We start from the raw sequence: 22,035 nt of genomic DNA on the forward strand, positions 1-22,035 counted from the left end.
GTCTTGAACTACAACTATTTTTATTTATGATGACATGCCCATCTGTCACGCAGCTTTTTTCAGTGAGGCAAGAAAGGTCTGGCAGCTTACTCATAGTCTGCCAAATGGAAGGTAGGGAGAGCTCCTGCCTGCCCTCTCAACACTCCCTTTGCACCAGTCCTTTTCCCAAATCAATGCACTGGTAGCAGTAGCCCTGAAACAGGGAACATGGAGCAATGCCAGTTTTCTCAAATAAGAGTTGGTTACAAAACACAGGTAACAACTGTTATAAGTTTTTAAACCCAGTTCAGAGTGACTGTAAACTTCAAACATTTGAAGTCCAACTTGCAACCAAACAGAATTCATAATTATCTAATCACGATTTCTGAAATAATTTCTACAGAAATAACAAGACCATAGTTTAGCAAGAGCATAAAGTAAGCTGACTTTCAGCAGTGATTTTGACCTTCCTGCTCCAAATGCAGTCATGAAAATTTTCATCTCCATTTTTCATTTATCAAGGCAAAGTTAACTCTAAGACAAAACCGACATTAATATAAGAGGGAAGAAAAACCTTTTCCAGTTATCTAAAAAACTCTACTTAGTCCTTTCATGACTCACAGAAAAATTTGTACAAGGAAACTGAATCCTCTAGCCAAGTAAACTTCAGCTTCTCCAAATTTTTTTTTTTTTAATATGTGAAATTTTGTTTCTGTGCCTGTCTAGAACTACTCTGGGAGTCTGCATAAGGGAGATCTTGGAACAGCTAGTACTAAACTGCAAAATGAGAAAGCAATAGCATATTTAACACACATGAAGTAGAAAAATCTAAATGATGAGACAAATTGAGTACAAAGCACTTAGTACTGATTAGTAGCCATGTAGATCAGAAGAGCACAGCAGCTTTCAAATCAAACAGATGTATTGTGTCATAGAACTGAGGCATGGCAGAGAAACTTTCTCTCATTCTGCAGGTTTGTATTTCAGTGACAAGTAAAAACTCTGGAACTCCCAATCCAAAACCCCTGAGAGCCTTGAAGTGCAACAGTTCTTCCTAAGGCCATCTACACTGTATAGAATGCAGTGCCAGAGGACACTGACCAAGCTAGCTCTGATGGACCCTGCTCAATGTAGGAAAATAATATCAACACCCCAGGTTCCCAGAACTAACCATCCCAGTGCCAAACAGCTGATGGTGCACCTGGGATCCAACCCAGCTGGGAACCAGCATCACTTCATGGCACTGCATGAAGCCATTTCAATAAACAGTCTGGGTCCAGAAGGAAAAAGGCAGGAACACATTAACATCAGCTACCTCCCTTAAACCTATTACCTCAACATGACAAAGAAAATACTTGCAGTATAACTGATCTGCTGATAACAGTTCAGATAACTGATATAATGTGTTTGCAATATGGCAAATATAAATACAACCATATTTTTCCAAGAGCTTTTATTTGCTTCCTTTCTTGAATATACATAACATATACAGCACAGTTTATATGTCGGTGCATTATGCAAACATGAGATCTCAATCCAAATACAAAACTCATTTTTTTTAACCAGTAGGTTAACTTCCTATTCCCATGAAAAGCCAACACATATCAGAATCCCTCTATACTCTAACACTTTTGGAAGCAGAGTATTAAAACCTAGTTCAGAAATACATAATTTCATAGTACGGAAAATATATTACCTTTACAAGAAAGAGTTTTATAAGAATTCCTTCAAAAAAGTAAACATTCATGTAAGCCCCCACTCTGTCAATATCCCAAAATCAACTGTAGTCAAAGACCACAATGGCTACCTGTGCCTTCTGGACACACAACCATTTCAGAAGAGCACCATCATAACAGTCAAACTGTCAATCAATCCTTCAGCTGTCATAAATATACTTACTTTGTAATTAAAAATACAGGAATCTCACATTTTTCAGTTACAGTTTGTCAGCTTCAATTATATATAAGCATATAAAGCCATATAGGACCCTCTAGCACAGAAAATCCACAAAGCCCTTACTGTCCATTGTAATCAAAGTCAGATAAACTATTTTCTCAAAACACAGTATACTGGACATTAAAAAGAAGTCTAGCTTGGCAACAATTCTGGTTAAAAACAGGAAAAAATGAAAACCAAATTTAAAAGTAGGATATGTAACCCCTGTGTCAAGCAGACCTTTCTAAAGTACATCTTTGCAATGACAAGACTCAATGACCTCACAGAAAGAGTGAATGGTTCACATGTATTGTTCAGCACTGCAAACAATAGCACTCGTGCACCACCTCATTTTCATGAAAACTCAGGTTTTAATAATCCAAATAATTTATCTAGATTTTAAAATTTCAAGATACTAAACATTAAATGTTCACAGATTAATTTTTCAATTCGGTTTCCAATCCTCACGTATATTAAAATGTACTATTGAGGCACTGCTGAAAAATCTAAGCAGGGTTTGATTGTCTTACACATAACCATAAACATTCAGGAAATGGTTGGTCTATTTTGTGTTCAAAACGTCGGTGTTCCCACAAAAGTAAAGAGTCTTGATTATCTGATTTGCTATATCCTATAAATGTTAATTTACCGTCAGTGTTAATGTACAAAACTAGAACTGCCTCTTTCTGCCATACAGTGTTCACATGCACTGTAACCTAACATACATAATTTCCAACTGTGCTGGAAATTTTCTATTTTTCTTTCTCTGACTTTTCTATTAAAAATAAACAAGCTGGATTTTCATTTTAAAAAGCCTATCTTCTTCCACAACTTGAAAAGTATCAAAAGAGACCAAACAGCAAAAATAGAAGAAAGAAACACATTGTGCTAGTTATGGAGCTCTAACATCTGACAGCCATAGACAGTCTGAGGAACATTTTAAAAACTCCTATATACAAATTTTATATACACACCAAGTTAAGAGGTTAAGAAAATTAGTGTATGTTTTTGCATTCATTTTACCACTTGGGCATCGAGCTGAAATTCATGCAAACGCATTTTCAAATGTATTTTTGTGCAATAATCTTCTTGTCTATATGATCTGGCAACAGAATGAGGTCAACACTTTCACCTATGGGTATCTAAAAGCACGCACCTTTTGTTTAAAAGTTAGGCCTTAGTTTCTTGGATAAAACATAGCGTATTTAGAAGTTCGAAAGCCAAGCAGGTCTCTCATTTCATTCCGGAATTTTGACAAATCCTGCCGCAGTTCATTGAGGTTTTCCACAGTGGCCTGATCTGTACTTTGCATCTTCTGTCTCATGGAAGTCAAGTAACGGTGGACTAAGCAACACATCACCTTTTGATAATTCTCATCTCTCTTCTGCTTCAGATTTCTCCATTCCTTCAAACAAACATAACATATGTATGGAAGTGATTTTTGGGCCCTAAAGCCTGTATGCAATTCTACAGAGAAGAAAGGTGAACAAAATAACAAAGCTATTTTTAAATACATCTTGATGTACACAAATATATAATGTGTATAAGTTGTACACAAAATCCAAATTAAATTATACTCTGCTGTACCAGCAAAACTGGAAATTTTTATCTACCTGGCTTGGTAATTGTTCTGTGAGCAATCAAGAGTTCCATAACCATGAATGTCTCCCAGTGTAAATTCCATAAAGTGCTTAAATTTGTTTATTTAATGTTATTTTTGTCAGCAAGAAGATGCAAAATTAGTATGTAAAATTGCAGGGTACAAAAAATGTTTATAAAATAAACAAACAAAAAATCCCTAACAATGAGAGGCTTCAGTGATCTTTTTTGGTTATTTATTCTGACACTTCTGTAATATGTTTAAAACCAATTACTTCCTACAAAGAATATTCTAACCTCACCATTTTTGAGATTAGCACATACTTCCTTGAGGTTTCTATGTGTTTTCATTCAATCAAAACATTTTCTTTTCAGACTGTTTCTGGTGGAATTGGGGGTTGGAGGGAAGTGAGTTGCAATTCCCAGACCAGAAAGTTAATAAAACCTTACTTAAGTAGAAATAAGTAACACTTATTTATCTTGGATGCAACACACATTATTCTGTAGTTCCTATTTATCTTAGCAGCATTCACCTTCTGACAGACAGCTTCATGCAGCAATTTGTGTTTTCATTTCAGCAAGCAGCACCTTTCCAGCTGCAGAGCCCAAAACTTGCCCAACCATTCCTCACCTTGAGGCTGTTCTGACGTTTCACTCTGCCACTTGATGTATGAGAGCAGATCCATTTACTGAGACTGTTGAAAAGGTAACAAATAGTCTTGGGAGAGGGTATAACATTAAAAGGTGGAGGGAGTGTGCATTTATCATCGAAGTAGCTAAGCCAAAGCTTGGCACGAGCAAACTTCCACTCCTTATCTTCATGATTCTAAAATATCAGAAACATTAACAGAGTAAAGAAGCAGAAATATTAATAGGTGATTTTGTAAGTTTAAATTTCTCATACCTGAAAAACTGATCATTATTTAATCTTGGTTATATAGCTTTTTTGGTAGATTGATTACAGTATATTTTAATAGGTTTGCTTGAATATTCTAGTATTAATTACTTAAAACAAGAACATCTTTCTTCAATTCCCTATATATTCTAGTATAAAATTCAGAAGAGATAACCTCAGATCAAATGGTGGAGCACCACACATATCAAAACCAGCATTTGAACAGCCATTGTATCAAGAAAGGTATAAATGCCCAAAAGCCCTGCACATATTCAACATGGAAATTATAATTTTTTTATCAAAGTAAATAAAAAAGTTATAATTTGAAGGAAAAATATGAGCTCACAGATGGTGCTCATTCATGAGGTCTATAGATCATGAGTTTACACATCATAGGAAGAAATGTGTGTAAAACCCAAAGATACAGGTAATTGGTAATTAATCAGACACCACTTACTGCTATCAGCTGGAAACTTTTGTGAAGCATTGCCACGAGGAGTTTAGTTAGTACTATCACAACCACCACGTTGTAGGTCCCAACAATAACAGCACCCACAAAAGACTGCAATTCTTCACCGTAGCTAAAACGTGTCACAAAGATTGCAACATGTGCCAGGGAAAATATGTACCAGAACAGAGCAAAACATGTCCCAATAAACCTACAGAAACAAGGGAAAAATCTAGTTAGGTCAACCTAACACCACAAGTGTTTAGTGTTTCAAAATCAGTGAAAAAATTGAGTTCTGTTTAATTACTAGGGATTAAAGGCTAAAACAATACAGTTATTTTATAGATCTCAGACTCACGAATGGAACGTGTCATTGCTCTGTTGTTCACAGAAAATGCCCGCACAGTCCTTTTCTTCATTTACAGTAAATCCTTTATCATAAAGTTGGGTCAATCCAATTGTGAATGAGAACAAGACAAGAAGAAACATGCCCAGAAATTTTCCAAAATCTTGTAGCATCTGCCCCATTGAAATCTGTGAAATAGATTTATTTCCAATTTTAGTAAAACATGTAGTTATTTTTCTTTGTATTGTCTCCTTTGATTAACAAAAAATCTATTTACATTTTAAATATTGAAGTTAAAATTTTATATTCTAAACAGACCTTAAGATCAGGACATGACCTTGTACTGTTTTTCAGAGAAAAATTCTTGGTATTAAAAAGAATATGCAAGTAATTTTAACCTAGAAAATTAGTATGCTCCAAATAACCATAAGCAAAAGTATGTATGCCTTGTTGTTCATTTGCAATACCAATAGTAATAAAGAACTGACAGGTCAACAGACAGAAGCAGTAAATAAAATATACTTGAACATAAATGCCATCGTAGAAAGTTAAGAAAACACTTAGAAGAACACTGAATTCATCAAAACATTTGGAATAATTAAAAAAAAAGTAATATACAAAAGCCCAGTTGCAGAATACAAAATTAGTTTACTGTAGATTTTATGTATGGTTTTAAATAAACACACGTGAAGGCACACATAGGAAAGACCTTGATTTGCTTTTGACATAAGCACAAATTTTTATAGACACAGCATAAACTGCTTGTATAATTTAATTAGTCTTCCTACAAACTTCTTCAGAACAATGTACCATTATAAAGAATGCAAATGTATGTAATGTGGGATTGGGTGACTTTAATCTATATAAATCAGTGTGTGGAAATCCCAGTCCTACCTGAATCAAAATCTGTACCAAACCGTAGTCCAGAACTGTAACACAATTGCCAGGTTTAGCAAGTACAGCTTTACTGGGAGATGAATTTCTGCTCCCTCCTTTGCTGCTGGAAACTCACCAAGTGCCTCCTGCTGCACAGCACATTCAGAGTCTGTACAGTTTGTAATGGTCATGGAGATTCTGCAGCTGTGAGCAGAGCTCTGCACCAGTTCAGTGCACTTTTGGTTACAGGATAATTGTACTCCCCATTAAACTGTTTCATCACATTCAATCCTTAAATGAAAAAGCCCAACCCAAATCCCAGTGCAAAACACTGTCCCTTTAACACATGGTTCCAGCCAAGAGACAGTAGATGAAGCAGGAATGCACAAAAGTGCAAACTGCCCAAAACTATTTTGTTTGGAAGAGAGTGCAATAACCCATCTCAAATACCAGTTGCTTTCTTCATAGGTTCATGGTTTCCCTCTCTAAGTATGTACAATTTCTAAGCACTCAAAATCTAATTATCTCGTGTAGTGAAGTACTGTTTTACCTTCTGTTAATAATAAAATCCACCACACACAGTCAATCTACAAATCTGGATTACAACAGGTTTTATTAGCCAATGAGTCAAGTAACTGAAGGCTTAAAAATAACTCTAAGAGCCAAGAGAACACAGTAGCTGCCTTCCCCCACCCCCACTGTTGGGTTTCCATGCCATATTTGATTACCACCATCTGAACTTTGTGACCTACTTTCAGAAAATACTGTAAGAGTTGTTGCACCAGCCCCACTGGCCAGCAGTAATAATGTAAGCTCCTGTGTGCCTCTGAATGGAGTGACTGTTGACTGTTTTTATTTACTTGGAAAATTTCATAACACAGCCTCCTAATAAAAAACTTGTGAAAGATCTAGTACATAAATAAATATACACATGAAACAGTGAATCTCTTTAAAATGTGGAGAGTCTTCAGTGTTCAATCAATTTGTACAACCCTAATGCTTAATGCAACATCAAGACTTCAGGTTTTTTTTTTTAAAGTGTGCAAGTACATATCCATTTAAAATGTATAACAGAAAATTAGATAATTAAAATGTGGGAGGTGTTACTGACATCATTACTGGAAGGCTCCAACAAATATCAAGTAAGAAGAAACCTGTTCTCCCTCCTTATAACTGCCAATAAATACATGAGTATTTCAATACTCTTGAGAGATTTATATTTTTCAAACAAAAGCAATTTGCACAACTCAAAGTGCAGCTTTAATGATATCACAGACATAAACAGAAAGGCTTTTGATTGTTCTTCTTTGCTACAGTTATTCATCTATCTCTTTAGAGATAAGAAGCTAAGGCATTTATTTGCATAAAACTTTACAGGAAGAACCAGGTCCTTATACTTCCCAAACTGTGAAAACACAGGCGGTACGTTAAGCTTAAAATAGATGAAAACAAAAAGACAGTATAGGTACAGCTATCACGGAAAAATACATTAACTGAACTACACAAGGTCTTCCAGCCTTTTTCTTACCATTTCTCATATGAATCAGTATATTTTACACAAGAGATTAATTAAAAAAATTAAAATTCAATGCAGTATCACTTCTTTTTACTTTCCACTTTCTTTAACGTTTTTTCATTTTTCCAATAAGATAGCAAATTAGGTTTAATATGTTTTCAAACAGTAATGATATTCACCTGGAGTGGCCCCAGAATGGAGCTGGTGGTGTACATGAAGAAGAGACGCAGGTAACTAAGAACATTGGCAAAGGCAAAAAGACCTTCGGCCACTAGGGTAGGATGGAATGCATCCCAGTCCTTCCTTTCAGCATAATCATGAAACTGCAACATAAAAAAGGACAAGTTGAAACCACTAACATTATAAATACAGAAATATACCCATACACCTCTCCCTACTTCTACTTCCAAATCCGGCAAGAGCATAAAAGAAATTAATCTATATCACTCATAGGTGTCCTACCTCCTTCAGACAAAGGTGTTTTAAAAGCCATTCCAAAGACAGACAGAAATCAGACAATTTAAATTCAACCCCTAACTGCCACTCACTTGTTCAAAACATTTATTCCTCTGCTCTGGTTTCACTTCTACTCTGTTTTGCATGGTCTGTTGAAAGAAGGACTTGGGCACTTTATAAACATGTGCATTGCCTTGTGTAATAGGCCTTAGTCAAAAATAACACTGAGATGCTACAAAGAAAACCAACATACACGTGCAATTGCAATGTGGTGACAGCTGATCTTAACCAATTTTGGAAAGACTTATGACTTGGGGTTCCTTCAACAGATTTTAGGAATGCCTACAGAGAATGGGAGTCACAATTAAACTGTTGCTTGACATATTATCCTCTAAGTACTACTATTCAACTTATTCAGGGAATGTCCACAGATTGCTAACTTTTGGTTTGGCTGTAAACATTCAGCACTTATATATACCAGCTTCTGCTGTCTCAAAATGGACATTCAAAAATCAAGGCACTCCCAGCTGCTTTATAATAACACCCAAAAGTCTGCTTCACAAATATGGCAAGAAATAGGGGTAAGTATTGTTACACACTGCAAATGCACATGTACAAATCTTTCTGCTACAGAAATTCTTCCTTTATTTCTTACAGCTTTGGGGCCTACAATGGAACCTGAACACTTTTATTTGGTTTTCTATATGATTTATAAGCTATAAATTTGGCCATATAAAAGAGGCAAACCCTATCCCGTTATATGCCTGTTGTGCCCTGCATCTTCAAAAAGGTTACAATTTAAATTGCCAACAATGGGTCTTAGCAAAGGAACTAGTACTAGAGACTTGCTGGTTGCAAAGCAAATGGCTGGGAAAGCAGCCCAATGTGGCATTCTCCCTCTAGTTTTTTTCCAAGAAATGAAGCCTTCCTTTCCAAATGATTACCAGCCTCTGAATCAATGCTAGCATAGGGAAATGAGCCAAACACCAAGTTGGGAAGAACTGAACCAGTTTATTCCCCTCCCAACTGCCAGACAGCTGTCAACTTGCAGTTTTCAAGACACAATAGTGCTACTGCACTGGCTTGGATTTTGCTGTAATATTCACATTCAATTGGTCTGGCAGTTTGCCATGTGCTGTGTGGTTAACAACACATGCAACAGAATGGCAATGATCATTTTCAAAACTCTTATTTTCAATCAAATCCAGATGGCTTTTCATAGAGACAAGACAAAGCTCCTCTATGGTCTCAGGCCTTTTATCCTTACTATCAAAGAAAACCCCAAGCAAAAAAACCCCCAATCAAACAAAACCCAATTAAAAACCCACCACTTACGACATTTGAGTATATGTAATCAAAAGCTAAATAAAACTTTCTGTAACAAAAATGCACTAGACAATCCAAACACAGAGAATACTATTAGCTTTCTGCATAGTACTGAATGGAATCATGCAAGCTCAAATGCCAACCTGATGAGATGCAGCTCCCTAAAGAAAAATCAAGCCATTTGGAATACCAGCCAGTCCTTAGAAGGAAGACAGTAGCTCTGTTTGGGGTTTCCAAGTACTTGGACATGTCCTGATGTGTTTTCTAATTCCCATCTGCCTGATCACCTGTGCTTTGAACACCAAGGTGCAACAATACCCAAGGTCTTGACAACTCCATGGCCCATACCAAGCAGACTTTTAAGCCCAAAGCCTACACTGCACCACATCATAGGCAACATTACCAATGTTGTAAACTTAAACACAACAGCCTACTTCTAACACATCACGTGTAATACTTCTCCAGGTATTTTGCAGCAATGCACTAAAATCATGCTTGCTCAGTCAGCCCCAGAGGAGCTTTGGATCTATGAAATTGGTGCTTACCTTGTTGTGGGCAACAACTTTGAGGGCAAAAGTTGCCAAATAGAGGGAATTCATGACAAAACTGAGCTGATTGCGGGATTCTTCTAAAAAATCTTCTAGACCATCATACCAGAGCCTCTTAACATCTGACCACACCATTCCTGCAGGAAAAAAATAAAACCCAGGAAATTGAAGCCATTGTGCTGAACAGGTATTGCTTATATGATCACTATGTATTTTACACTGAATTTGTTACATAATCAGTAAAAGCAAATGGAGAAGATGATACTTGCACACACAAGAACTGGGGTTCTGTTGCTTTATTTTTCCATGAAAGACATTTGTATTCATGATTTTGAAAGCTACTAACCTGAGGTGTTAGAAATTCTGCTGTGGCCATTTTGACAATGATTTTTAGGGAGTATTTTAATGGGACTGTGGAATACAATAATGTAAATGAATCCTTGTTACTTGATTCTTTTCATTCAATTTGATTTTGCAGAGTATTTTCTAAATACGTTCTTTATCAACTTAGAATATTTTGAATAAGTATAATGTCAATACAAAATAAGCATTTAAGTTATAAATGCAATTATGATTTAAAAACTTGAGATTCAATTATGTGAAACATAGCCCCATTTTAATGAATATGTTGCTTAGATATAATTTTTAAATCTTACTTGAAATCCACATTAGAATATTACATGCAGAAAAAAATATATTTTTATAGCCTTTAATTAAAATTACCAAAACTGCCTAACGACACACTTTGTCTTCAGCAGACTTGATGGAATAGAAGAATTTATAAAATTATAATATTTAATTTCAAAGCAAAGGAGGACTCTGACTTGTACTCAAAATTTGAAGTTCTCAAGTTTCTTTTAAGACCTGCCTGTGTTTGTGTGGGGGATACTACTTATTTCCTACATCTGCAAGAACTGCTCAACAGTTTTAATACACTTCAATTGTGAAAGGAATTACCATTACACAAAAAAACCCTACTAATTAAAATATCAAATAAATCACCCTCAGAACTACTTAGATAAAAACTGTGTTGTTTCTTACCATATCACTGCTTTTGACAAGTCCAGTGAAAAAAATTATACTTATCTAATTATCTTGCATTAAGAAAGGCAAATTTGAATGTACAAACAATAGCATGCCAGACAACCAAAACCAAGGTAAAAGTTATGAACTTTCAACCAAAAGTTCTTGAGAGCTCAACAAAAATTATACCTGTGCTCCCTCTGCTGCATCGACCAGAAGTGACATGCAGCCTTTCTGGTACAGTTATGATAATTGGTGACAGTGACATACAGACATAGAAAACCATAACATGGGAAAATAATACCTGTTCTTGTATTTTGAAACAAGCATGAGGTAAATGCACACCTCCAATCTCTTAGACTAAAAGATGGAACATGCATACATAAACATACACAACATACACTTTTATCTTTAAGCCACATACCAACTGTGCAGCAAGTCCAAATTTTGCTATTAACTACTTTTCCAATCAAGCATTACAGAACTGGTCATGAAAGACTGAGTTATTAGTTATCACTGATGTACCACTAAACTGGCAATTTTTATATATATTTAGGAATTGTCATCAAATCCACTCAAATCATACCTACCAATAAGCCATATTATCAGAAGATAGTCTATTCTCTCAAGGGCTGGTCCCATTGTGTTCTTCTTATTCTCATTGTAGACAAGGGAGTACAAATTAAGTAATAACAGAAATGTGAAATATGAAGCTCCATGAATAATAAACTTCATAAACGGAGTGTGAATTATTCGACCTACTCGAGATTTAGGAGCTAACAAGTAACACAGGGACAGAACTGGCCAGAAAATGCCAACCATCAGAACAGTCAGGATCTTCTTGCAGGTGTGCTTGCGCCGATAGCCGGCCATCTGCCCAAACCACACCGTGTTCAGAAACTGCTGGCAGTTAGACTGGGCAACAAACTGGGGGAAAGGAAGGGGAGAAACAAACAAGGAATCACTCTAAGGTTTCTTAACACACATTACTCACTTGCATTATAAAATTAATTTTCTAACTATGTGTATACTACAAAAAAAAGTTGCTATTTTCCAAGCCTGTAGTAAAAGCAAGCTATGCTCAAACCCAGAGGAACACTGAAATCCTTCAGTGTGCTTGATGAATGCAGGCCAGAAATGTGTAACATTTAGACATGTAGAACTGAGAGAATTATATAATTCCTTTTACAAATGCTAACTGAAAACGGATTTTGCATGAAAAAGAAACTTCCACTCTGTCATTGGTCCTTGTACTAGAATCCCACAAATACCCATTTGCCTTCCAGCACAGAAAACAAGTTATAATTTATGAAGGGACAAAAATGACAATAACTTACTGCATGGAGAAAGTTTCATATTGATGGCATAAAAAGTGTTGCTATATTGGAACAGAGGGGCTATTCAGTTACACCAGCACAGGTCCAACCTAATTACTGAACAGCACAGGCAAGGCCTGAGACAAAGCTGAACAGTTAATAACCAGTGAGAAGATGATAAATCATGTTTGACACCTAAGGATCCATGCCTCTGTAGGCAAGGACTTAATGAGGAACTGAATAAATAATTACCACTACCAGGGCTGTTCATAAAAAAGCAGTAGCCTATACTCCAATACAGAAAATACTACATTCACCCCCATAGTAAACACTAAAGAATCACTCAGTATCTCGCAGCATCCCTGTCTGACATACTGATTGATACCTGTGTATTACCATCTCTTCTATAACTCCTGTAAATTTATTTCCACTTCTGTGTCCAGAGGCAGAACAATAAAGTAATTAATTACTAGCAAACTACAATGCAGAAAGTCTATCAAGTTACTGCACAGACAAACCTCTTTTTGATTATATTTGATTGCAAGTTTTAAGCGGCTTAAGTTCATCCTCTCTTCCAACAATCCTCGCTTGTCTACATGTTCATCACTGGAGGTGTGATTCAGAATCACTTCCAGCTCCCGGGAATTCCGTGCTTGTGCAAGTAAATCTTTAGCAAAGGTTTTGCACTGTTGAGCGAGCTCCTCATAATCATTTCTGAAACACACAGAAGCAGTATGTACTATTACACTGGTCCTGTATTTTCCATTAAATCCTGAACTAGCCACATTTGGCTGGGATTGTATATTATGCTAAGACAAATTAAAAGAAATCACTTCAGAAGTCCCATGTCAAGGTCCAAGCATTCTTAAGACAGCTCTGAGCAGTTTTCACCATGTAATATGACAATCTCATTTCAAAAATTAAGAATAAACTTTTTCTAACGCATACATATTTCTACACCTGTAATTTCATAAAAATATTGAAACTGTTTTGTGTTTTCAATTCCTACCTGAACTCAACCTCAACAAGGCTTAATTCTTTCAAGTCTGCACTAAGTTCAAAAGCTCTTAGGATTGGATCCTCCTCTGTCAACATTATTAAGGCAGGACTGGCCAAACACCGATAAATGTCAAGACGAAATCTGTGACAAAAAAACAGCAAACAAAATGAAGATGCTTTATTTCATTATCAGCTTCAAACCAGAACCTGTTCCAAAGGTTTGCCTAAAACAGTCAGCTGAAAGACAAAACAATTTGGGTTGTTAAAATCAGACTGCTACACTTCCAGTATGTCCTAGAAGGTACCCAATATATTTAGAACCCCTAAGTATCCAAAATCAGCCGAACTGGTTCCCTCTGCTTTTCCTCACTACTTCCACTGTTATCAGTGCATCAGCTGAAGTTCTAGATTAAATTAAGAGCTGCTATCTCAAATACTTCTACTGCTTATCTGCTTTGGATACCCTGTCATCTTTTCTCATACTGAAGTTAATGACATAGGGAACACGATGGATACCAGAATGTGGCCTGTGGTAGCTCAACAGCAAAAACTTAAATCCTTTCACTTCTCTTATTTTTTAGTATTTACCGTGTATTATAACTGCAGTACACTTATGATCTTTGAACTCTGTGATTTTTCATCCATATTCTCTCATATTAAATTTTTTTCAACCCTCAAACATGTTCTCAAGTTATTTGTACACAAAATATTTACCAGATTGTTACATCCCTCTCCTCATTTGAATCTTTATTAAAAAGCTTTCTACTTCCAAAAATACTAAAGAAGAAACAAAAGAAAAAAAAAGAAAAAAAAGAAAAAAAAGAAAAAAAAAAGAAAAAAAAAGAAAAAAAAAGAAAAAAAAAAGAAAAAAAAAGAAAAAAAAAAGAAAAAAAAGAGAAAAAAAAAAAAAAAAGAAAAAAAAAAGAAAAAAAAGAAAAAAAAGAGAAAAAAAGAAAAAAGAGAAAAAAAAGAAAAAAAGAGAAAAATGTCTTTAGTTTGCATTTATCAATCCATGTCACATAATCACTTTTAGAAACAGGATTCAAGATTATCCACTTCCTCATTTTGGCTCAGAAACTCCCAAATATTAATTAACTTGAGAAAAATTTTATTTGCATAGTTCCTATGGCTCCAAGCCAAAGGTAGCTAGAATGTTTGAGACACACCTGATAGAAAAGAAAGGCACATAGTGACTATGCACAGTGACTAAAAGTATAAAAATAAAATGGAAAAAAGCCACTCCCTCCCACCAGCCTTTTCAGGCACAACCCATTCCCAAGAATTACCATCTCTCACAATAAGAGCTACAATATATTAAAGGAATCCACTCAAAAACTTCACCTTAAAAACAAAAACGAAACCGAATATGACCCAGGCAATACCAGAGAATTAATTTTTTTTATTATTATTATGGCTTATGATTGCTAAGTCCTACCTGGAATGTCGCAGACTATCTTTTTTGTTCTTGGCAGTGCACAGTGTGCACTCACAGCCCACAGCATGAGGTTTGGGTAATGATATGTCTTGCTTCAACAGCATGGTGAGAATTTCATAGTTGTTACGATGAGCAGCTAAAATTACTGGTGCCACATCCATGGTTGTTGAGTACTCTGGGTTCTGAATGCGTTCCATTAATTTCTGGAATAAAATGTAGGAAGTATATAAATTTATTATCTACACTTCTACTACGTGTAAAGAGGTTTTTGACTGTTCAGCCAAGAACTTCTCCTTCAAAATACTTTCCAATGTTTCATACATGAACAGAAAGAAAAATACAAAACAGCATTTGAACACCTGTCAGATAGATACTAAAAAGAATAACAGACCCAGATACTTTTCTGGTTAATTTACATGGAAATGCTGCCTATTTTTCCAATACACACAGGATATTAGAAATTTTTATCTAGCTCTAGTTTGTGAAAAATAATTGTATTTACTATTGAAGTGGAGAAAAATTATCCTGAATATGCTATACTCTGTTCCATAACACCTTATTCCTACTCCATCTCCACCTCCACTTTGTGCTTTTAAAAGTTCTTTGCTATTTAGCATTGACAAGGTAAGCTTCAACTGCTTAATTTCAAGATGAAGGTCTGATATTTTCAAATTTGCTCTGAAATCTGTGGAGCTTCAATACATAAATAAACAATTTATAAGTCAAGGCTGCTAACTACCTTGGAAACAGACTACTAGAAAAGATTTATAACCACTAGGTTTTTTCTTTTCTGAACTAGGCATGTTTTTGGTAGGTACAAAGCCACTGGATTTCAAGGTGATAAAACAAAATAACGTATTCCATCGTTCAAGACAAAACAGGTTAGAAAAATAAACCGTGGTGTCCAGATTCTATCACCTTACAGATGCAGAATTTAAGAACATTGTTTTAAATTCTACAGATACCCCAAAAAAGCAATAACCTTCACAGCCCCAACCAAAAATCAAGGAGTAACAACACTTAACCACAATGGTTGGTCTGGAGGATCGTTTTGGTCGGTGATTAAGTAGAATGTCAACAGCTCCCACCACTTCTGAGTCAATAGCCACCAAAAGTGCATCTGAGGACTAAGTAAAGAAAACCAATTATATATGAAAACAGCAGTAACTTAAACAGCACAAAGAGAAACTCAAGCCAAACTGCATTTTTTAATATATTTTTTTAAAATTTAATTTTAAAGTAGTAAAATTACGTTCTGTATTATCACCAGGCTTATGATCAGGATACAAATTCAGGTTGCCACTGCAGGAGTCCAAAGAGCATTAGTGACAACTTGCATCACTGCACCAAAAGCAGAGGAATCAATTGAATAAATTATTTTCCAGCAAAGATGATGCAGGAGACTTACAAAAATCTAGTTTAAAGACCCAGTTTACCATGTTATTAGTCAGATTAAAAGCAAGTGTTAGTGTAACACAGCTCAGGCACATGGGATACTTCAGCCCTGCATTTGTAATTCTGGGGTATGGCTAGGAAAATAAGCTTCTTGACTAGTAACCAATTACTTCTGCACCTTCTATTATGCTGAGATAAGTAGCCTTTTATTTTTCCTACAGATTATATTATTCTTCTTGATTAATTTCCAAAAATTTAGATTTTCACTGAAAAAATAAAACACACAGCTTTTGTTACTGCTACTAATTCACATGGCAAAGCTTGTGGTATGGAAAAGCTTGTAGTTTTATTCATGTCCAATATCAATGCAACAAAAGATGCTACTTTTCCCTGTCTTACCTATGCAATCCAACACATAGTTTCACCTCTCCCACCAGTAGCAGAGATGCTGCACACATTTAAGGAAGTGTTAAGCATGGATCAAGTTTTATAAGAAAGTACTGCAGAAATGCATGCTTGCCTTAACTTAAAATCATCCAATATATTGTGAATTTTTCTGTGTTACCATTTAAAAAGTTAATATACTCTACAGCCAAAGGGATTTTTGCACTTTTCACTTTTAATATAAGGCACTCACACCATGTACATTTTTCTTGAGGATAATGTATGCATTATATCAGCAGCAGGAGTAACATTTAAAATAAAACTCAAACTTGTTAATATCATAGAACATGTTACTCATATATTTGCCATGCCAATAAAATCCCACTAGAAAAGTCAACTTGTGAGAAGAAACCAGTTTCACAATTACTTTTTCCAATTTACTGGAAAAAGAATTGAACTGCCTAAAAGGCAGACTGCATTTATGTCTAAATTCTGACAGATTAACAAAGAAGATGTATGACTACACCAAACATTTCTAGTAACATGTGCTGGATACCTGGCAACCATAATCCAAAAGCAGCTGTAGTATGTCCAAGTTTTCATTTTCAATAGTTATGGTGACAGCATTTCGTCCAAGCACATCCACACAATTTATGTTCATTTCACCGGAGCTGTTCTCCTCTAAGAGTTTCTTAACCATGTAATAGTCACCTGCAGAAGTAAGGCAGAAATATCACTTCATATAATAAAGCAATAAAAGCATGTGATCATTTTAAGTACCAGCTACCAACAAACAAGACACTATTCCATAGCTGACAACAGTAACTCAGACAAGTAAGAAGTCAAGGTAGATAAGCACTCTCTCATCAGGGAAAAAACTAAACATATTTCAGATTTGTCTTCAGGAAAGCACTAGACATGTACTTTAATCCATCCCTTTAGTTCCAGTCCTAAAAACAAACACACACAAAAGCATGGGGTGCTTTTCAAAACCGTCTCTAGGGTAACAAATTACTTTGCAGCACAGAAGACAATTGTCAGTGTAGAATATTTACAGAAGCGATTTTAGAATACAGTAAAATACATAACAAGAGTACTGAACCAGCTGTTATAGAGACAACTGGGTTTTGTTAGTTTTTATGTTACGCAGCCTTTTAGCTCTCTGAACCTCAGTTAATAGTTACAGAGAGAAAGCCATGGCTTCCTCTGATGTTCAGGACAGACTGCACCGGCTGTGCAGATGAAAGGCATCCCACCACCGAGAGTCCCAGAGCAAAACTGCTGAGCCCGCTGGCGAATGCCAGCAGAGCCAGCCCTGTGCGTGTGCTCGGGGCCAGCAGAGCTCCGTGTGCCAGCCCGGCTCCTGCGGCCGCACTGCCCAAGCACGCAGCGGCACACCAGTGAAAGCACTCCTCGGAGACCAACGTTTCAGACCCTTTTACATCAGTCTGATTTAAGGCCACGTTTCGACTCAAAAGTAACCAAATATAGGCTTAAAGCAAGCAGCATATTTTAGAAAGACAAATCTTTTCCCATCCGCCACCAATGGTGCAAATCGCAGGACACTGGTCACACATCCTGGGGATGTCTCAATACGCCCCAGTTCTACTGCAGCTCTCTCTACTCAGGCTCTTTCAACAGCGAGCCCGTCTCGGATTCCCCCGGCACGAAGCGAAGGCCCTCACGAGGGCGGGAGGCGCCGGCCCCGCGCTCAGGGGCCAGCGGGAGGCGGCGGGCCCGGCCCCGCGGAGCCTCACGACGGGACCCGCACCCGGCCAGGGCCGGCCAGCCTGGGGCTGACACCCGGCCACGGCTCGGGCCGCCGCAGCGAGCGGCCGAGACCTCGAGGGGGCCGGGCCGGGCGGCGGGGCCGGTACCTTTATCGCAGGCCAGCAGGAAAAGCTTCTCGTCCAGCGTAGTCTCCTCCTTCACCTGCCGCACATCCTTCAGCGCCAGCAGCTTGTTGGGCGAGGCCGAGGCGGACGGGTCCGCGCTCTGGTACAGGGCGGCCATGGCTCCGCCAGGCCCATGCGGACCCGGGCGGGGCGGCGTCGGCACCGCAGGCGAACGGGACAGCGGCCCCGGCCAGGTAACCCCTGGCGGGCGGGCAGGGCCGGGCGGGGCCGGGCCAGCAAGGCAAGGCCGGGCGGGGCCAGCAAGGCAGGGCAGGGCAGGGCCGGCGGCCGCTCCCCGCCGCAGTGCGCAGGCTCCGGCCCCGGCCCCGGCAGCGCAGGCGGGCGGGCGGAGCGCTGCGGCCGCGGCCCGGGGGCGCCGAGCGCGGCGCTGCCGCCCCCCGCAGCCGGGCAGGGAGGGACGGCGCGGTGGGACACGGAGCGGCCTCAGGGTTGCGCTTGCCCTTCACTCTTCTGCCAGCTGCTACAGTAACTATGGCCCTGCTCATCACAGCATCAGAGGGGTCTCCCTTAAAACTCACTTCAATTTCCTCGAAGCAATTTTGAAGTATTTCTGGACACTTACAGCAATAGTTTATAAAATAGGAAATGTTGGCCTTTATAGAGTAACGCACCAAGTGCCTGACAGGTAAATACTATTATATAATTTAATAAGAGATCATTTATTTTTAGTCTAGAGACTAAGTAAGCCTCCATTTCGCCTCTCCTGAATGAGGTCTTGGACTGAGTTGTCTCCAGAACTCGAATTCTGTCTGAAACTATCATCAGCTTGGAATGGGACTAGAAACCAAGTAAATCCCAACAATGCAGGCCAGTAAACAGGCAGAAGCAAATGGATTCAAATCCAAGCATTTAATTCCCTCCAGTCCCATTATCCCATATAATGGAAACTGCATGGATGCATCCTTTACTGTTGCTATATTGTATGCAAGATAGTGAAGATGTAAAACTTAGACCAACTGCTTGCCCATCAGGATTCTCAGGTTCTGCCACACTTAGGACTGGCTTCAGGACCTGTAGAAAGTAGAAGCTTCATACTTAAAAAAATAATCTCTTTAATTTTGATTTAGTTTTCTTAGTGATTGGCTTTTGGTAGCAACTTTATTAAATGTCCAGCTCCAGCATAAGTGAAAATTTATAGCTGATGAAAAAGGAGTACAAATAGTTACTTTAAATTTACTAAGAAAAAATACAGATTTCTTCTCATTCAGACAATGCACTGGTCTTTCTACACAAAACCTCTGCACACATAATAAACACTTCAGAAAAATCAAAGGAAAGATGTATAAGGAAATGCAGTACAGTAATGAGAAATCCCATAGTGGACTAGCCAGATCTTTATTGTTTTCTTAATACAGTATTTTATGAAAAGGTTAAAAAAAACAACAGCTGTTTAATCCAACCGCAAAACTTTGCACATATGCAGACCTAACAGTGACAGGACATTTCTGCTTTCTATTGCTGGTTTGTTCATACGACATGGTTTGTAAAAGTTTCTGCTAAGTAACAGAACAAATCTACTACATATATTTAAAGATAATTCCCACAAAAAAAGTTTCATCAGTTTAATCAGTATTCATTAGTTACCAGATATTATCACAGGCCTTTACTTGCTTTGAAGTCAATGACAAGACTCTCATTGGCTCCAACAAGAGTTAAGCTCTCCAAGAATAAGGCAAGGATGATAATTTCTGTGCAGTTTGGAGACCAATCCAACAGGATTGGAATGCACCTTGAGACTTTATGACTACACTTAACACCAACAAAAATCAAACAGTGTTTCATAATTGGTTCTGAAACAACATATGTAAAACAATGCAAGTTTCTTACAGTGCTATGGAAACTAATACAAATGAAGCTTGATTCATATGGGTTTTTCCAAGCAATACAAATCTATGATGTTAATTTGTTAATGAACATGTTCTGAAAACAGTATTAGCCATAAATAATTCATGTGTTATGAAACTGAAGAAAATTGACTAATATAAACACATTATTAAAAGATAATTGATGAGTGTATTTGTGCATACAATTTTTCTCATCTTATATAAGTTTCAGAACTCTGTAAACTGCGAGGCATTCATTGTGCTTAACATGGCAGAAAGTTAGATAACATGTCTGCATTATTTTATTCTGTTCAGTCCTCTTCCCATCAAGCATGCAAACACTGTCATCACCATTTTTGGCTTCACTTCAACCAGATCATCTGGGAGAGCATAAATACGAGCACCGATTTTTCGAGCAACTGAAATGGCATACCTTGGAAAACAAAAGAAAACAAATACTGTTATTTTTCTGGCATTCACGACAACAAATCCAGATTTCAATAGCAGGATATGCCTATTTAACAGTACTTAGGCTCTACCAGAAAATGGACATTACTGTGAGGAAAGCATGTAGTGACAATTGTACTGGCAGATGTTTTGCTACTGGTTATCAGAGCATTTATTTTGTCAAAAACAATATGAGGTATGGCAGACTATTAAGAAACCAATTACAGTGTGGTGGTGGTAGGTCATATCAGCTGTGAATTTGAGTTCATATTTTAGATACACTAAAAAAATAAGTAACATTAGAATTAATATTCTATTGAATGTTTCTATTAGTTTTATCTTTCTCTTAACAAATCTGCAAATAATGCATTACACCATGAATTCATGCACTTCCTGCATTTCAGGAAAATATGAAGCATTCATTTAAAACTTACTTGGCATTATTCAGTTTGTCTTGGTAAGAAAGGTCTTCTCTCTTGACCATTTCTGGACGAACTGCTTTTGGTGCAATGGCATCTATTAAATCTAGGACAGGTAAACTAGTGCTAATTGATTTGTCCTAAAAGAAAAAGACTCACAAGATTAGTTTAAGGAATCTGCAATATTTATATGAATGTTGTTAAAAATTAGTAGTAAAAAAAAAAGAATACTGAATAGTGTCACTTTACATCAGTACCTCCTTATCTTTATTGATGAACCATTAGCTGAATTACCTTAAAAATACCATTTGAACGACCTCAAAACCACAATCAATGTCCTCCCAAAACCACAGGCATACCAAAGGCAAGATATTGGGATAGATTCTTGTAATATTTTAAACTTATTTAATACTTCCATTATAACAATTTGTGTAGAAATAAGAGAAGCAGCAACATCTCATAAGAAAATGAAGGGGCCCAAGTTACATTCAAGACTAAAAAGGAATAATTTTTTCTTAATTTTCTGATTAATAACGCTTACCTAATTAAAGTTCATAACACAATGAACTCTCAAATGTTTAATTTGTTAGGTTCTCCTATTTTGAACCACAAACATAACTGCTTCAGGTTACAAAATAAACCTGAACAAGAATGTAACACTTGCGTGCAATTATTAATCAGCCATTTCTAGAGCAAGAGATCCACACAGAATAACACACCTGGCACACATATGGCTTCTTTCGTTTTGAACACTTCTGCGGAAGGGAAGCATCTTTTATCAAAGTGCTGTTACGTGCTGAATGGGGCAGCTCCTGTCCCCGCCCGCCGCGCACAGCAGTGCCCGGGAGGACACAAGGTGTCGCTGGATACCGCGGGTCCCTCTCCCGCCTCTGCCACACGGGAGATCATTGGAACCAGCTCCTAGGAGTGCTCACCGGGCCCTCGCTATTTCCA

The 22,035-nt window shown here is 37.4% G+C and overlaps 2 protein-coding genes across 9 annotated transcripts in view; both read right to left on the minus strand.

Annotated features, from left to right (window-relative positions):
• Positions 1-1,417: 1,417 nt before the first annotated feature.
• On the minus strand, positions 1,418-18,667 carry TRPC1 (transient receptor potential cation channel subfamily C member 1). 2 transcript variants are annotated; one of them, XM_079314699.1, is made up of 13 exons: positions 18,354-18,667; positions 17,033-17,187; positions 15,723-15,824; positions 14,698-14,900; positions 13,273-13,404; positions 12,782-12,977; positions 11,538-11,874; positions 9,922-10,061; positions 7,774-7,917; positions 5,215-5,390; positions 4,866-5,067; positions 4,145-4,339; positions 1,418-3,319 (listed from the first exon to the last, which is right to left on the minus strand). In XM_079314699.1, exons 1-13 carry the CDS (start codon positions 18,487-18,489, stop codon positions 3,092-3,094), a joined length of 2,346 nt encoding a protein of 781 aa, XP_079170825.1. In that variant the 5' UTR covers positions 18,490-18,667; the 3' UTR covers positions 1,418-3,091. The 2 variants fall into 2 exon arrangements, with proteins under 2 accessions (XP_079170825.1, XP_079170826.1); XM_079314700.1 differs by lacking the exon at positions 15,723-15,824 and having other exon boundaries at positions 18,354-18,654.
• Positions 18,668-19,708: 1,041 nt separating this feature from the next.
• PLS1 (plastin 1) overlaps positions 19,709-22,035 on the minus strand; it is a 38,512-nt gene continuing 36,185 nt past the window's right edge. For all 7 annotated transcript variants that reach the window (XM_079314703.1, XM_079314707.1, XM_079314704.1 and 4 more), the window contains 2 exons: positions 21,097-21,221; positions 19,709-20,648 (listed from right to left, as the gene is read on the minus strand). In XM_079314703.1, coding sequence (XP_079170829.1) covers positions 20,513-20,648; positions 21,097-21,221 — 261 coding nt within the window. In that variant the 3' untranslated portion in view covers positions 19,709-20,512. The remainder of the gene's footprint in view (positions 20,649-21,096; positions 21,222-22,035) is intronic.

The sequence above is a fragment of the Erithacus rubecula genome (genome assembly GCF_903797595.1).
Source record: "Erithacus rubecula genome assembly, chromosome: 11".
NCBI classification, from domain to species: domain Eukaryota; kingdom Metazoa; phylum Chordata; class Aves; order Passeriformes; family Muscicapidae; genus Erithacus; species Erithacus rubecula.

Coding starts and splice junctions, on each gene's coding strand:
- TRPC1 (XM_079314699.1), bottom strand. CDS start 18,489: ATGGCCGCCCTGTACCAGAGCGCGGACCCGTCCGCCTCGGCCTCGCCC. Junction 17,188..18,353: donor CCTGCTGGCCTGCGATAAAG/GTACCGGCCCCG, acceptor TTACTTCTGCAG/GTGACTATTACATGGTTAAG. Junction 3,320..4,144: donor AACGTCAGAACAGCCTCAAG/GTGAGGAATGGT, acceptor GTTTGTTTGAAG/GAATGGAGAAATCTGAAGCA.